Consider the following 18,375-nt stretch of genomic DNA (forward strand, 5'->3'; position numbering starts at 1 on the left):
TGTGGACTCTGGTGAAGGCCTTGCATGTAGAAATGAAGGGAGTACACAAGGACAGGGTGAAGGAATAGGAGAAGGTAGGAAAGTCTCAGGCTGGCTGAAAAGAATGCTGGAAGTGTTGAATCCGGTGATATGACTGGAAAAGCTTCCAGGAGATGGAAAGCCTTAGGAAACCAGTAATACCCTGGACATACAAACAAGCGATTCCTGTCAAATACCTTGGCCCCTTTGCAACTAAATCGGTGGGAGTTCCTCCCCAGTCCCTCTCCTTCTTCTGAATATGGTTCTTATCTCAAGAAGAAATTCGTCCTCTTTCCCCTTAATGTTGCCCAGGAAAAGAGAGGTCATTAGAAGACTTAGAAATCTCCTGAAGTAAAATGGGCCTAGAGATGCTATCTGATGCCCTGAGCCAATTTCCTTTTCAGAGGCTCACAATTTAGGGACCCTAGAGCTCAGAAGAAGCAGAAATCTAAATATTGTGTTTAGCTTATCTCATTCAAACAATCCGTGGAAGAAGCTGGAACTGCAGGAAACCAGAGAACCCCTGGTAATTCAGATGTTATGTCTCGATCTGTCACTGACGGCTGCCCTCTGTTCCACTGTAGATCAGGATCGGTTATAATGGTAGAGATTCTGCCAGGCTAACACCCATCCTCTTCCCAAACAGGCAGCGGCAGGGGCTGTTACGGCAGCCTAGGAGCTGCCAAGGAGCCATGGGGAATGAAGGGAAGGGTCACGGAGAATCATCCCCCAGTAATCCTGGGCACACCAAAATCTGGTGAATAAAAAGGTGCTAGGAGGGGAAAAGAGGGTCCTTACCTGATGGATGAAAGCCTCTCGTTTCTACAGTATCTTAAGGTTTATGAAGTGTTCTCAGAACAGTCCTTTGAGGAAGGTAGTATTGGTATTTTTACCCCCATTTTACAGATAATAAAGTGAAGGTGAAGTGTTTTGCCTAATTAAATTCATAGAGCTAGTTCCCAGAACAACTAGGATGTAAAGACCCTCCTTTGGACTCTTAAGTCCAGGACTCTCTTTATTAGGCCATGATGGCATGTGAGCATGAGCTATCTGAGTTCACGTCCCAGCTGTCATTCACCAACTGTGTGGCCATAGACAAATCACTTATCCTCTCTGGGCCTTTCTCATACATTAAATTTGTAGTAGTGGCAGTAGTAGTAGTAGTAGTAGTAGTAGTAGTAGTAGTAGTAGTAGTAGTATAGCTAACATTTACATAGCACTTTCTATGTTCCAGGCACTGTGCTAAGCACTTTACAATTATTTCATTTGAACCCTGAGAGACAGGTGCTATTATCTCTACATTTTTTTCAGATGTGTCCAATTCTTCATGACCCCATTTGGGTTTTTCTCGGCCATTTCCTTCTCCAGCTCATTTTACAGATGAGGAAACTGAGGCAAACAGAGGCTAAGTGACTTTCCCAGGGTCACAGAGTAAATAAGCTCTGTGGTTGGATTTGAACTCACTTCTCCCTGACTCAGCCCCAGTGCTCTATCCATTACACCAATTATACCAAGCCTTTGCTGGTTCTCTTTCATTATAAAGCCTTCTCTCTGAGAGTACCCCAATTTATCCTTGTTAGTACATAACTGTTGCATGTTGTCTACCCCCATTAGACTGTGGGCTACTTGAGAACAGGGGAGGTCTGTTGCCTTTCTTTGTCTCCCCAGTACTTAGCACGGTGCCTGGAGCATAGGAGGCCCTTAATAAATGCCAGCTGACTGATTGACTGATTAAATTACATGACTAAATTGCATGATTAAGAAGAAAACATTTGCAAGATGTGTAGCGCCATAGAAAAGTGAGGTTTTCATTCTGAGCATACATATTTAAGGTCCCTGGTTTTTGCTCCCAAGTCTCTAATGCAATGCTCGCTTATTTGAGCTAATTTAGTTTTTGTCCAAACCATCCAATCCTTTTGTTTTCCATATAATCCAACTAAGAAAATATCAGTGTCTGCTCTCACAAATTTACTTACTTCCCTATGACAGACATTTTTGTGAAATAAACACCAAGAGACAATGGATGGGAGGCCTCTAAAGTGCTTTATGGACCTTTACCTCATTTCTTTAAGGACCACCCTGATGACATTTAGATCCCAGGAGTATAAGAATACATGTAGATGTTCATAGTTGCCACCAAGCCTAGAGGTATAGATGTTTTCATTAAAAGAAACATCTATTTTTTTTTAAAAATGCCTTAGGCTTAAGGGAAGACGATCATTAAATCTGAAGAATCAAAAAGGACTAAGATGAATTGGGGGTGGCTAGGTGGTACAGTGGATGGAGTACCGGGTCTGGAGTCAGAAAGATCTGAGTTCAAATCTGACCTCAGACACTTACTAGCTGTGTGACTCTGGGCAAGTCACTTCACCCTGTTTACCTCAGTTTCCTCATCTGTTAAAATGTGCTGGAGAAGGAAATGGCAAGCCACTCCAGTATCTTTGCCAAGAAAATCCCCAATGGGGTCATGAAGAGTCAGACACAACTGAACAACAGCAAAGATGAATTGCATATGCAGTCAGGTGATAAGTCAGAAACTACACACAGTCTCAAATACCTTGGAACTTAAGCCATTGGCGTTTTGGAGAAGTCCTCAAGGAACGAATTTTGTTCTGGAGTTCAGAGATATTGTTCAGTTCCCTCGTCTAAGAGACGACGTAGTCATTGGAAGAACTGAGAGTTGGGATATGTGGGATTGAGTCCTGACATCACCACTAACTCGGCAGAGTTTTACCTTGTGCGTGTCATGCCAGTGCCTGGCATCTACAAGGTCCTTGACAAATGTGACACTTCTCTGTGTTTCAGTTTACTCATTTTTAGTTCAAAATATACAATCTTATTATCCTATGAATCTTCCAGGTCCCTTTTATTCTAAGTTCTACCATTCTAAAAGGAGAGTTTGGGTGTCCAATTGCGGGAAATGCTGCTAGGATTAGACAGAGGTTGAATCACATGTAATTAAAGGGAGATGTTAGAACACATTGGAAATTGCTCTGGAAAAAAAAAGGGAGTTTCCACTTTGCCTAAAGAGGTCCCCTCTGTACTAGGAAAGTTTGAGACCTTTGAGACAAGTACTCAGAATTCCCTCCCCCGACTTTACAGAGCTCTGGATGAGCCCAAACCCTGATAGTCTCTTCAGGGCTTCTCCTACCAAGTTCCACTGTCCCTGTCACATTCTCTTCCTTCCTTTCTGCTGTGACTTCAAGCTCTTTCTCCTAATTCTAACACTTAAAAAAAATAAAATAAAAATCTTAAAAATGGATGTGACCTAGAGCACATCAATTTACTTCTCTAGGATAGTTTCCTCATCTGTAAAATTGGGATGATTTCTGCACTGCTTACTTTACTGAACTGTTGTGGGGAAAGATACTTGTAAAACTTAAAGCACAATATAAATGTACACTGATATTACTACTATCAGTCCAGCTATATCTGGGTACATTAATTTCTCTTAGTACTGCATATATCAAATGCAATGAAGTTAATTCAGGGATACTAGAAAGCCCCCAAGGCATCTAGCAGGGCAGTGGATAGAGTGCCCAGCCTAGAGGCAGGAAGACTCATCTTCCTGAGTTCAAATCTGGTCTCAAACACTTACTAGATGTGTGACCCTGGGCAAGTCACTTAATTCTACTTGCCTCAGTTCCTCATCTGTAAAATGGGCTGGAGAAGGAAATGGCAAACAACTCCAGTATCTTGGCCAAGAAAACCCCAAATAGGGTCATGAAAAGTTGAACATGACTGAAAAACAACTGAAGCTTTTCCCATATGAAAAAACCCTCCCTCATCTCTAAGCTGACACTTGAAACTCTACAGTTAGAAGTGTATTCCTTTGGCTTATGACTGTATACCCTGTTAAAATACAAATCTCCCTGGGAGGGGAGATTTTATTAAACCAAATTAATCATTCACACCTTGGGGTGAATTCATTTATAAATCTTTTCCTGAGGATATTTTTTTTTTTGTTTGGGGATGAAGAAAAATAGGAGGTACAAAAAGAGTCGAGAATTACATTCAAGTCTTACCTGGCACAATTTTGCCCAAGACCAGATGTATCAACGTGCCCTTGCATGAAGACACCTGTACGCCAAGCCAACTTCTCCTATAGCCCCACCTCCTCTCTACTCCACCTTCCTCTCCCTAACCCTTACACTAGAGTTTCTTTAGTTTTATACCCCCTCTATGAATCATTTTTGCAACATGTATAGTCTTAGAGAACTGCCTAGAAGGCCACTGAGAAGCTAAGTGACTTGCTTAGGGTCACAGAGTCACCGCATGTCAGAGCCAGGACTCAAACCCAGGCCTTACTGACTTTGAGGTCAGTGCTCTATCCACTACATCCTGTTGCCCATAGGGTAACCACCACTAATGTCAAACTTTCCAAGTGAGATTGCTTGGTGCTGCGGTTTCTGAAAGTCTTTAGCCATGGATTTTTTTTTGCCTAGATATTTAGAAGATTCTCCTGTCTACTTTAAGGACAAGATCCCACAAGGTCCCTCATCCCTCCAAGTCCAGCATGTATGCTTTAAAAAATGCACTTCCCGTTGGCTCCATCAGCCCTGATTGTTATAAGTCCCTACAACTCCATCCAAAAATATTCCTCTAGGCAAGCAAGCAATGGAAGAGACATCTAAGACAAAAACCCAACTGTATTCTCTCTCTTTTAATCCCTAAAGCACCCCAGTTTTTTGGAAGGATTCTATTTGTCCAGTGGAATACAACAAAAAGCCAAATGGAGTCCAATTGCATTTTTCTCTTTTAATCTCTACAGCCCCACTCCTTTCCTTCTCTCTTCCCATCTCTATCCCTGGCTGCTAGAACATATACCCTCAACTGGGCAGAAGCATTTAGCCTTGTAGGCTTCTAAAAGCTAAGTTACTGCAGCACCTAACCAATAAAAAGAGGCAATATCTTCTCTATGCATAACCTGTAGCTGTAACAGGTTACTGTTCACTCTCTATTTGGGATTTTCTTGACAAAGATCCTGGAATGGTTTGCCATTTCCTTCTCCAACTCATTTTATAGATGAGGAAACAGAGGCAAACATAGTTAAGTGACTTGTCCAGGGTCACACAGCTAGTATGTGTCCAAGGCCAGATTTGAACTCAGGAAGATGAGTCTTCCTGACTCCAGGACCAGCACTCTATCCACTTTGCCACCTAGCTGCTATAACATGAGACAACTCTATTCTCCAATTCAGAAAGAAATAGGATTGAAGGCATACAAGACCTACCAGGGCAATCTTCATTACTACAGACCCATAGGCTGTTCCGGCAAATGCTGTCAGGGAGGGAAAACAAAACACACACATATTTTAAGTACAAGAGTAAACAGGTGAATTCCAGTCTCATAATTAATGCCTCACTCCCAATTAAGACTGCTATGAGAAAGTACTAGGAAATAGTCAAGAGAGGTTCCCCTACATAAGACCTTTCTTGGTTCCCATAGCTGCCAGTGGCCTACCCTCCATGCCCCCCAAAATTACCTTGCATATAATTTGTATTTATGTATATGGGTTCATGGTGTTTCCCCAATAAACATAAGCTCCTTAAAGGCAGGGATGAATTCATTGCTGTCCTTTTCCAAGCACCTAGCTCAGTGCCTAAAATATAGCAAGCTCTTAACATAAATACTTATTGACTGACTGACAAAAATTGATTCATCGAGGAGCAGGCCCCAGAGGAAACGTTAGGCGAAAGGAACAAGAGTGTAGGGCTTTAGAAAATCAAGGGAATCTCTGAAATACAGGGTGAACCAAAAGTCTTAGTATAGTTTTAAGCTATTCAAGCTAAAACTGCACTAAGACTTCTGGGAAGCCCCATATCACAAGAGGGAAAACCCTTGGCTACAAGGCAACACAAGAAAGGAAACACAGGAATGAAGGTCCCAGAAATATAGCCAAGTGCCAAAGGACCCTTGGCAGGGGAAGAAGTGCAGGGATCTCTGATGATTCTGGAATTATTAGGATTCTAGAATTCGTATCCCTAAATCTTCCACCTGATCCACATGAAACAGTAATGGGGAAGGCCTCTCTTAAAGAGATGAGAGGGAGAAGCCAGGGAAATGAGGAACTCTCAGAACTATTGAGAGATGGGTGTCCCATAACAAATACTAGGCAGCCGAGAAGAAGCTAATGGTCACCTCGTGAGGGCTATCCAGAAGTGAAAGTCAGGTTAAAAAACATCCAGGATTTCAATAAAAAAAAAATGGAGTAAGGTGATGTGAATGGTGTGTGAAAAGGGCCCATGCAGGGTGTGGCTCACTAGAGACAACTTTGGGTTTTCTCCTCCACTGGATTCTATTGTTTCCTGTTGCCTTGCACAAGGTTGGTTGGGAAAAGAACCATTCTGCTAAGATACTGACACATCTCAGGTGACCAAGTTTTTGTTTTGTTTTTGTTTTTGATTTTGATTTTTTAAAGACCTGAGATAAGAAGCCATGCTTGTTGTTTGCATATCAGCTTTTTTCCCAATTCCCCATTTAGCCTTAGACTGCTGACTAGATCACTTCTGCCTCCACATTTGTCCCCTTCCCAATTCCATAAATACATTGCTACACCATCTAGAACTAAGTCCTCCTAACCCACCACCCATCACTGGATTCATTCTTCCCTATCCTGTCCCCTACTCTGCCCCTTCTCTTATCTCCCAGGGGCTGTAGCCCTGTCCTCACGTAGCTTCCATCCTCTACAAGGCCACCATCTTCATAGCCCATGCTCTTCCAATCTACCTACCATGTGTTGCAATCCTGGGAGATGGAGGAGCCAGGCAGATAGTGTTTCCCAGAATGCACGCAGGAACACTCTGAGCTTTCCACACAAAGGCCATTGTCAAGCAGCTTCCCCTCTGGTTCAAGGACAAAACAGCAACATCTTACTGCTTAGATAATTATATTGTACATTATGACACATGTAGTAATCTTCGAAAGTCTTAGAAGTTAAAGCTGTTAGGGACTCTAGACATCATCTAATCCAACCCAATCATTTTATAGATGGGAAAACTGAGTCCCTAGGTAGGTCAAGTCAATTTTCCAAGGCAACACAGGTATTAAGAAGTAGTTTCCAAATCCTATGTTTTTATAGGGTCTTTCTAAGAAAAGTTCACGAAGCATACACGGTCTTGCTCATCCTTACATCATCATCTGAATCTACAGAGGGAACAAGGACAGTTATCCCTGCAATGGAAAGATACTGAAGCATAAGAAGGAAAGGAAGGTTGTCCAAGATCACACCACAGAAGCAAGGACAAAGCTAGAGGTCCTAAGACCAAGGTCGCTGACCACACACTGACAGTAACTTAAAATGATACTTTTCCCCCAAACTAACAAAATGCTTTCTTATTGTCAACTGTCCTTATATCTGGGTCAAAGCTACTTTTCAGCTTAGACTAAAATGACTAGCTCCGGAACTATTTGGAAGAGTCTTTGCTCAAATGCCAGCCACGAGTTTCACTGCCTATTAGAAAAGACAAAAGAGTAAAACACAAACACATGCTCCCTACACAGTTACCTTTGGAGCCTGGACCATTTCCCCTTTGTTGTCTTAGACAGAAGCACTTTCATCCACACCAACAACGGCAAAATTTAAAAGAAAGTACCAGTGCTATCCTGATCACACTGTACAAAGGCTTTAGCTAAAAAATAAAAGGCCTCTGATTTCAGGGACAGGAGAACAAACACAAGTTGTCTTCATCTCGCACCCCAGCACCAAAACCTCGGCCAAAGAATCTGGTAAATAAACAAAGTGATAAATTTATTACCAGGACAGCTACAGCCATCGATGCATTGGTTCTGACATACTTCATTGATGTGTAGGCTCTGACAGGTTCTGGCACAAGGTGACACGCACTCCTTATACTCCATGCCAATGGGACATGCTGGCCCTTAAAACAAAATATTAAATCAGCAACATCGTACACAAAGCCTTTATATCAGCCTTGTGGGCCCCAGACTTCTCCTATTGTCTGTGGGGCTCCAGTGACTTATCATAACTCAAAGATCAACATTTCCCCCCATGGTCGCCCTGTCCCAGCTCCGCTCAACTTTCCCATCTCTGTTGAGATAGGCTTCTGTGGCTGCATGACCTTGGATGTGTCCACAAGAACCAGATAAACCCCTTCCTGCCCATAATCCCCCACGGAGGGTGTGAATTTCCTTAACAAGTGCAAATTTCCCCGGATCCCCACATCCTTACTGATATGCCCTAGACCAGGCAGCAGCAGTGAGGATCACCAAGGTGTTAGCACTCTGAATTCTACCATCACCAAGTTCACACACTTGATTCAGCCTCTGGGACTAGCCTTTAAAATGAGGTGGGAACTGGCCAGGAACAAATACAGAAGGAATTAAAGGTCTGAAGAGAGTCTTAGAGAAAGGTGTGATCCTTCTGAGGGAGAGAATACCACAAGCTCTTGAATTACTCTAGAGACAATGTATGGAGAATGAAGATACACAGATATATAAGGAGAGTTATACACACAGGAGTAAAAACTGAAAGAGAAGGGACACACAGACACTGTCTCCTCCCTCCCCCACACACACACGCAGCAAGGGAAGATATATATAGAGAGAGATGCCGAGAGGAGCACAGCCATAGAGATTTCAGGCTGCACACTGGCCTCTAGGGAATGCACATCCATGTGGATTCTAGAGGGAAGCGTATAGCAAGGGTCATCAAAGGAGACAGAGAGGAGGAAGGAAAGGAGAGAGAGGGAGAGAGAGACAGACAGACAGAGACAGAGAAAGAGAGAGACAGAGAAAGAGAGAGACACAGAGACAGAGAGAGACAGAGACAGAGAGAGAGACAAAGAGAGAGAGAGGGAGATAGGCAAAGAAACAGAGAGACAGATAAAGAGATAAAGACAGAGAGAGAGAGAGAGAGAGAGAGAGAGAGAGAGAGGAAGGGAGGGAGGGAGACAGAGAGACAGAGACAGAGAGAGACAAAGACAGACAGAGAGAGAGAGAGAGAGAGAGAGAGAGAGAGAGAGAGAGTGGGAGAGAGAGAGAGAGAGAGGGAGAGAGAGAAAGGGAGGAAGGGAGGAGGGGAGGGAGAGAAACAGAGACAGAGACAGAGAGAACCATCTGCACTGAGACGTGAGCCACCATTTTGCCCATCATGTAGTCCACAAAGAAGATGGACCCACCAGAGAGGAGGGTTGTTTAATGTCCCGGAAAAGAGAAAATGCTTATACTCTTGAGAAATGAAATAACTTTTTAAACTTTTTAACTGTCAAGGGGGCTCATGTGAGCCCATTCTATGTTGTTATTGAATAAATTAATCTGATTGATGCCTTGTTACCCTGACTGCTTAACAGAGAGCTGAGGGCCCTTTTGGAGAGAGCTATAAACAAGTTTCTGATGTTCCTAGAAAAAAACTTGGAGAGAGACCCCCCAAAATGAGCCAACTTCTGATGTTCCAGTGAAAGCCTTGGCTGGGAAGATGAGATATAAAGGTTTTTATTGAGATATGCTTTCAAGGTAAACACAGTACAAGACTCTAATGACTCACAGGTGACGTGTCCATTTCATGAGGCCCCTATGCAAGCTCATAAACATCTTTGACCCTTCTCTCTCTGAACAATTAACCCATAAATCCTTCTGCTGCTTGCTTCCTATGCTGAACACCCTTTTCTCCATATCTCCCATATCACATAAAATATTATGACCCAGTAATCTCTAACTCCCAGTTGCAACTCCTTTATCACAAACTGTCATTTGCTGTAACTCAGTATTGCCACTAAATTGGTTCCACTGCATCACTCCTTTTCCACAAAAACTTTTTTTGAAGGTCTTCCCCTCCCCTACTGATTTTTTTTTGACTAGGTAAAAGAGGCCATTCTCTGCCCCATTTCTTACCTAGCCTTAATCACTCATTGGACATTGCCTCAGTCAAACTTTTAAAGACCTTAACTTAAAAAGGCCAAGGTCTCCCATTGCATCTGGGGCCATCTCCAATTGTTCTGATCTATATCTGGCTACTGACTCTGGAGTAGAAAGTGAAGCTGGTGACTTTGCACAGCCCTCCCTCAACTTAAATCCAATTCACTTACATGTCATGGCATCACCTCCCTGATGTCACGGTCCTCTTCAAGAACAAAGGACAAACAACAACAACCTTTTCTGTAAAAACTCATTGATGTCTCCCTAGAACCTACTATATTAGGGCTAGAAACCTACCTTTGGCTTAAAAGTCCTTAGTTTACATTCTCTCACTGAGCCCACTTGTAGAGTAAAGGATTGTGATTGCATGGGCTCTACAGCCACTAAGCATATCACTCACATAGCCCTACCCTCTTCTTCTCTATTCGGGAAAATTTCTCTTCCAACCTTTATGCCTTCTCTTCCATTGTTCCCTTTGACCAGACCCATTGAGTATAGACTCATCTGCTTGTGAGTCATGTCATGTTCAAGATTGTACTAGACCCAGAGCCACTCTGGGTTAAAAAAGACAATCTTAGAGGTTCTCATGGAGCCCTCAACCAAATCCAACTACCAGGGTTCTTTCCAAGTAAAGTACATATAATGTTCTTCATTATGTTTTGCCCAACCTTCAAAATTCCATCCAGAACTCACCTTCTCCACAAAAACTTCTTTGATTAGAAATCCTGCCTGTTACTAATCATTCTCTGCATTCTATTTTTCTCTCCACTTTCATTTCGCCCAGCTGAAATTCATTACACTTAATGTTTATATCTTCTTGTGGGACTATTCTCAAAGTGTATACTCTGAAAATCTGTCTTCTGTTACCCCCATTAAATTGCAAACTCCTCCCAGGTTAGAACCCTGCCTTCTTCCTCCCTACACCCACATGGTGAGAGCACAATGACCAAAATGATAGCTCATAGGTCAAGGGCTGGGAGCTACCAAAGAATTGATTTAGTCTTATCCCCTCATTTTACAGATGACAAAACTGAGGCCCAGAAAGGTTGAGTGAGAGAGACTTTTTTAAGACAAGGTCTCACTAGTTATAAGAATCAGAAACAGGATTTGAATCCAAGATCTCTGACTCCAGACTCAATGCTGTTTCCAACATACTATGCTGCCTTGTGTTCCCTGCTGGGAAATGTAACACATAACACTTCTTAGAACACAATTCCACCCCAGTCCCACCCTTCAAAATATACAGGGTGTCCCTAAAGTCTGGACACATAGGCAATGTGGAGTTATTGCATCGAGGTCACGTGAATCTTGCAAAGCGCATCAACCTTTGCATCGCAAATGATGGAAATCACATTGAAGATGTTATTTGTTAATATTCCAATTAAATAAACTGTTGTTGAAAATTTCATTCATTTCATTTCTTGAAAATATGCATTTTTGCCTATGTGTTCAGACTTTAGGAACACCCTGTATATTCTTTCTCCCTGCTTTCAAAGAATTCTACCCACTTCAGGACCGAGGGCAAGCGCAGCTGCTGAAAGCCACCTTTTTCTCACCAATGGGCTATAGATTTTTAAAAAGGACCTAAATCACAAAGAGCAAAATGAATTGTATAACTATTTCTGTTCCTGCCCTTGTTGACTCCATCAGTTTACATATTAATTATGCTGCACTATAGGTCTACCTTCATTGATCATGGCCATCTAAGAATATAAGGTCTTAGAGAACAGGGACCTTACCTGCTTCAAGCTATTCTGCAAAATAATGTTCAGAGCTCCTTATTCAAAAGGGCAGTTAATTTATTTTGCCATTTGATGGTTACAATGATGAGATATTCAATGAGTAAATTATAAGAACAAAAAAATAGGGTCTACGTGCAAAGATTAAAGGAATGGAGACTCTTCCTCCTGGAGAACAGAAGCCTGCCTTGATGAAGACAGTGGACCTTAACATGAGTCTTCAAGTCATTACGTGGACAGTTTTGACCTACTACATCCTCCTGTCCACTGGGGACAGTCAAGGCAGAAACAGACTGGAATTGCAACAAAAGCCATAGGTTAGATGTGAAGAACTTCAGCAAAATCTCAGGATAGATTACTGAGGGAATGAATCCTACTACAAGAAGCAATCTATAATGGAGGCAGCTGTGGAGGGGGATGGCTTTTCATTTCCACAAGTTCTATGAGTTCCGTGATTTGAGCTGCTGCCTCTGACAAAGAACAGAGCCATGACCATGAAGTAGGAGCTGAAGGTTGGCAGGGACCTTTGGGGAATTCTGGTTAGGAAGTTAGCAGCTTTTGTGGACCAATTGATCTGAGATGTACTTTGTTTATATTGCCTGGGGACCAAGTGCCTCCTTAAGAGCTGGGTTTCTGTTTCTGCCTTTTTTTTTTAAATCTCCATGATTGGCACACAGAAAGCACTTAATAATACTTGTTGACCAACTGATATGATACAAGGGAACAGATTCCCAGAGAATTCCAAGAGAATACTCAGAAAGAGCTATCTCACTAGGGCAGATGACAAGTTATCACAGGAGGAAGGCTCCTGCCAGTCAGCAAGAAAGATCACGGGAAAGAAGCTATACATCCAGGTGAGCATTTACACCTCAGCATTTGGCATATCCAGGATGATTTCAGAAAAACCTGAAAGGCTTACATGAACTGATGCAAAGTGAAGTGAGAAGAACCAAGAGAATATCATACACAATAACAGCAATATTACACGATTATCAACTGTGAGTTACTTGGTTCTTCTCAGCAATACAATGATCCAAGACAATTCCAAAGGACTCAAGATGAAAAATGCTATCTACCTCCAGAGAAAGCACTGATAGAGTCAGAAATGCAGATTGAAGCATACTATTTTTCACTTTAATTTTTTCATGGGCTTTTTTTGGTCTGTATCTTATTTCACAACCTGAATATTATGGAAACATGTTTTGCATGATTGCACTTGTATAACCTATATCAAATTGTTTATTATCTCAGGGAGGGGGAAGGGGAGTGAAAGAGGGAGAGAATTTGGAACTGAAAATGTTTTTAAGTGAATGTTAAAAAATTTACATGTAATTGGGAAAAAATAAAATATTATTTAAAAAAGAATTTTACACATATACAAATCAGAACTTGACTTATTGTTTTGTGACCTAAGAAAGTGATGGAGAAGATATTAATAATGTAAATTAAATCTTAAAGTGTGTCCTGTGAATATAACCCCTCCCAGAGAGCCAGTTGTTAAACATTTACCAACACACCACATAATGTATCACCCTTGACTTACAGCATTTGCTATCCTGAGTCCAATCATTCAACACCATTCCCTTCTGGGCACAATTCCGGGCATATTCCAGGAAGATTGAGCAGGCACACCCTTGTTCCTGGGTACAGTGGCATAAGTCTTTTACACAAAGGGCAATAAAAGGCTCAGGATCCACCAGGGGATGGCATTGGGCAAACACTGAAGAGCTTTTCAAGGTCTGGCACCGTTCTCGTAAATCCTAGAGAAACAAGATTATGGGATTAATAATCACAGACTCCTGGTCTCCCAGAAGTACAACTCATCCAGTGGTAGAGAAATCATTACCTATCAAGCAGCCCATTACACATTTCAACAGCCCTAATTATAAGTGTTTCTGTAAACTAAACCAAAATCTACCTCTTTCTAATTTCTTCCCTTTTGTCCACTGCAAAGGTGATAAACTCAAGACAGCCTGAGTGATGAAGGGGGCTGCCAAAACGACCTCCTTCCCTCCCACTTCACATTTTTTTTTGTTTTGTTCAGCTGGCAGGTTTGTCCCTGGGATTATCTGGATAGGTTAACTCCCATTGAATATAATCAAGTAGGTAGATCTTTCCTCATAGATATCTATTGTGGCCTGGGCCTAAGGTAAAATTCCAAGGCTGCTGAGGCTTGTGAGCTACTAGAGACATCAGTCATAGAAAAACAGTAGCTCTATTAACGAATTTTATCACAGTATTAACTGTTAACAGAGGTTATCACATTACTAGACAACTAAACATACAATTAGTTATTAGCCACAAGGACACTGTCTAGAAATTGCTGAAATACATGTGTTTGTTCAACAAACATTAAGCTCCTGATGTATATAGAACATTGTACTTTCCACTGGAAAAGATAGCCAGTTTAAAGCAAAATCCCTACCTCAGGGAGGTCATAGCTTGGGAGGGGGATAAGGTACCTGAATAAATAAATATAATATAGATTGTTACACAATAAGTGCATCAGTGAATTAAAAACAAAGCTGTAGGTAAAGTTATCTATTTTTGTAGGGAGTTCTCAAGTGAAGAAATGACTCCTGCTAATGCATATCACCAACTGTTCTGCAAGGCATTATTATCCATTTATGTATTGTTTATATAATACTAACAATTTGCATAAGGGAGGTGGTCCATATATACTCTGCTTATTAGTCCCTGTGAACCTCCTCTACCACTTGTTAGCTGAAGCCTCAGTTCCCTCATCTCTAAAACGAAGAGGTTGGACCAGAGGATCTCTAAGGTGCCTTTCAAATCATCAGCATATTCCATCCCAATCTCCCTCTTCTCAGATGCTATCTTGAGCCAGAAGACAGTATTTCCCAGTCATCCTCTTAGATTTCTTGTGCTTTCTGCTTACTGTACTTGGAAATTCTACCAAGTAGTCTGATGTTGAGGCTCTGCATAACCTGCCATTTCAGGGAGCCACACCTTGATCCCACCCCCACCTCCTGAGACAGGAGGTTAGCAACACTACCACCTTCTGAAGAAGAGCCCTAGGAGAACAAAAATCTAGTTAGAGAACAAATATTCACCCACTAAAGCCCAAGGGAGTTAGGAAAAGCAAGAGCATCTAAACTTTGTAGAGGGAAAAGAGGTGAGGGTAAATCTGTCTCCCAGGGTAGAAAAGCAGTGAGACACAAATTAATGAGGAAGACACAAAGTAGTTATCTCCCAGAGATTGAAATCTGTAAGAGTCTAATTCATTCAGGTATAGCTTTTTGATAACCAGTTATGGCCATTATCACTAGTGTTTGGCAAAAAGCTGTTCAGATGTTCTCAAATAATGTGTAAGGAATCCCTTGGGGAACCCCACTGTGAACCAAGATCCAGGCTATTGCAGGCTGAATACCTTGGACCTCTGCTTTCCTGGTGGCAAACAGGTGAAACTGAACAGGCAAGGTATACATATACATGTCCAGGTTTCCATATACTTTTGATCACCTTCTTTGGAAAACTGATATCTCTCTAACTTATTTTAGCATACTAGACTAAAATTATCGGAAAAACAAGGATTTTTAAATATCTATAGCATCCCGAATACATAAAAATAAGATTAAAACGGATTGTGTTATACTGAAATAGAAAAAATGTGCCCAATTTAAGATTTGCTTAGTTCATGGTTTCTAAGACTAAGGAAGACTCAAAAGAATTTCTTTAATTGGTGGAGCATCCTAGAGGATAGAAACTCCTGGGCCTAGATGGTTTACAGGTTCTACAAATCAGAGCTCTGTTTGATTTAGGTTTCCAGTGGTTCCACCCCCCCGGCCCCCGCCACGTCCAAGAAGGAACTTCTGGCCAAGTTCTGAAGTGCCAAACAGGGAAGGGAGAAAGGCTATAGTTGGGACACGAGCAGATGGATGTGCAGACCAGGTAGTGAGAGGAAAGAAGATAGGCAGGTGACTGGAGCCGAGATCAGACTGAATGAGCAGTTGTGGCAATTGGTGAGAGTCAAGTCTGGTCATTGACAGCTCCTTTCTTTCCACTGCTTTTCCCAGAGCACAAGGCTGGGAAATGTTCCACCCACACTTTAAATCTCAAGCTTTTTTTTTCCAACAACTACCATCCTACCTGGTGAACACAAGGTGGAAGAAGGGAGAAAAGTGTGGCTGTAAGGCTCATTGCAGGCTTCTACAACTTGTTTGACTGTCTACATTTCTATGTTACTTGATATGGCTATCAAGCTAAATGGCCATTAACTGTGACTTTTCTAAGCCTATAAATTTATGGTTTGAGGCTGAGAGAAGAAAATCCCTTGAGAGAAGAGATTTCCCTGGTTTTAATCCAAAATTGGGGTGAGCCATTTAATAAGATAGTGAATTTGGAAATTTACTGAGATATTCTAAAGCATACGCATCAGAGTGCAACTGAACCCAGAGAAAGAATTAATAAGGAACTGAGTAGAGGGGTAGGGGTTGGTATGGCTGTCTTTAACTGTGCTCTATATCATACACCCACACCCCACATAGCTACACTTCTCTTCAGAAAGATTGTAGAGAATGATTCTATTATTCTGGATTGAGGGTGGGTGGGGATAGTGTTGTATATACTGCCTGCCTAATTAAGAAACCTACTACCATAATAAGCAATGGTGCCAGATCCCAGTCTCCCCCACAAAGTTGAAAATAGACTCTAGACAGATATGATTATGGCTCAATTAGTTGGTCCAGTGCTCAAATGTATGACACTTGAGTTTGTAAGTACATATAAACACTTACAGAGTTGCCAGTCAAGTCTCTATCCCCTATTCTATATAATCCATCATATATGCATGAGATACAAAGAACTCTGGGTTTGAAAACAAAGGATTTAAGTTCAAATGTTGATTCTCTATTTACTGCCTGTGTGACACTGAGCAGGTCTGGACTTCGGCTTCCCTTATGGGAGGAACTTTCCTTATGAAAGGAAACTTTCCAGACAACTCCCCATTTTCCAACAGTGGCTCTGCTTGGTTTTGATGCCACAGAACATCATGCTTCTTGGTGCCCCAGCTTCCCCTTTTCAGCTTCCTTTTGTATATTGTCTTCCCCATTAGATTATAAGCTCCTTGAGGACAGGAACTATCTTTCTTTTTCTTATTTGTGTCCTTAGGCACTTAGCACTGTGGTGGGCACATAGCAGGCATTGAGTACATATTTATTGAATTGAATTAAGAGGGTTGGACAAGATGCCACCTAAGACCAATTCCAATTATAAATTTTATGATTCTGTAATTCAACGATTCTAGTAGTTGGATAAGATGGTCCCTAAGATCAATTCCAACCATAAATTTTATGATTCTATAATTCAATGATTCTAGTAGGGAGAATAAGGTTCTTATTGAAATGTAGCCCACGGGCCCTCCGTCCTAGAGTATTGATCCCTAAGCCCTGTAGAAACCATTACAAAAGATTACTCTGATCATGCTCAAACATAACAGGATTTCTCTGGTCCAGAAAAGTGGATTCCCAGCCCATTCAAGTAGTATTTGCTTAACTTAAAAATAAGACCGAGCAGTTTACCACATCACTACTTCATGTCACAACCGGGAAGCTATAGGAGGGCATAGCTTCTGCCCAGATCTAGACTATCCAACTCTGTTAGTCCTCTGACTAGATAAGATTTATTTGATCTTCTCTTTGTCTCACTTTCTCCAGTAGGAGTTGTTCATATTCAAAACACATTCTTAAAACAAAAAGTAAAGCTGCAGAGTAAAGAATGTTAAACTTAAAGTCATGTGGCCTGAGTTTGAATCCATGCTCTGCCACTCATGACCTGTGCAACCTTGGACAAGTCATCTGACTTCTCTGGGCCTCCGTTTCCCCATATGTAAAATGAGGAGGTTGGAGTAGATGATCTCTGAGGTCCCTTGCAGCTCTAAACCTATGATCCTACAACCGTCATCTTCTATGTGCCAAGAGAGGAAGGGGGGAGGACAATGAGAGATTTTTTTCCCTTCCTGAGGTCATTGTTGGAAATCATTACCAACCAGATAGTTGTGCCCCAACAAGGAAATTAGCCCTGCCAACTTCCTAGTTATCTTACATCATTTTCTTTACAAAGAATATGATCATGGGTTGTGTTATTATCAGAATCATAAATTATTAGTGATTGCCCCCACAATTGCCTTTTTACAGATGGGAAAGCTGAAGTCCAGAATTGAGGAAGAGAGTAAAGTAATAAGACTATGACAAATCTAGAATTAGAAGTAGCAATCTTCCCAAAAGACCCATCCCCCTATCTTGGCCATCAGACCCATTCCACTCCTCCCCCACCTTTCTTCTATAGTTCAGCCCTATCCTAATGATTAGGAGGGCAGAAGGTACATTTATCTACCACCCTTCTCCAGTGGTTGGTGATTGACATGGCAATTTAGCAATTCTGCCACCATTTTCAGTAGTTTAAGATGTTTACAATCTAAGTAAAGCTTTATCTCAGGTACAAAAATGCTAGAGGATGTTGACAGCACTGTCCTAGGGCACACATCTATCTCCCTTTTTCCTTTCCTCCTTCCTCTCTGTTGCTATACCCTAGCGCTTTGACCTCCAGCAACAGCTAGTCCTTCAACAAGGTAGAAACCTTGAGGTGTCACAGAACTAGCTTCCTTACCTTGGTGGCCACACTATGGGCCACAGTTCCCCAATATCTCAGAAGAGCTTCCTACAGCCACACCACAGGTGAACTCCCACCTTCTCCTTTGCTTCAGGGTTAGCCCAGACCCAAT

The 18,375-nt window shown here is 41.7% G+C and overlaps 1 protein-coding gene across 1 annotated transcript in view; it reads right to left on the bottom strand.

Annotated features, from left to right (window-relative positions):
• Window positions 1–18,375, bottom strand: part of VWF (von Willebrand factor) — a 200,989-nt gene that overhangs the window by 133,082 nt on the left and 49,532 nt on the right. Inside the window, exons 7-10 of the mRNA XM_036759070.1 lie at window positions 13,177–13,393; window positions 7,776–7,898; window positions 6,752–6,863; window positions 5,252–5,298 (exon numbers count right to left, since the gene is read on the bottom strand). Coding sequence (XP_036614965.1) covers window positions 5,252–5,298; window positions 6,752–6,863; window positions 7,776–7,898; window positions 13,177–13,393 — 499 coding nt within the window. The remainder of the gene's footprint in view (window positions 1–5,251; window positions 5,299–6,751; window positions 6,864–7,775; window positions 7,899–13,176; window positions 13,394–18,375) is intronic.

This window comes from Trichosurus vulpecula, chromosome 5 (genome assembly GCF_011100635.1).
Source record: "Trichosurus vulpecula isolate mTriVul1 chromosome 5, mTriVul1.pri, whole genome shotgun sequence".
NCBI lineage: Eukaryota > Metazoa > Chordata > Mammalia > Diprotodontia > Phalangeridae > Trichosurus > Trichosurus vulpecula.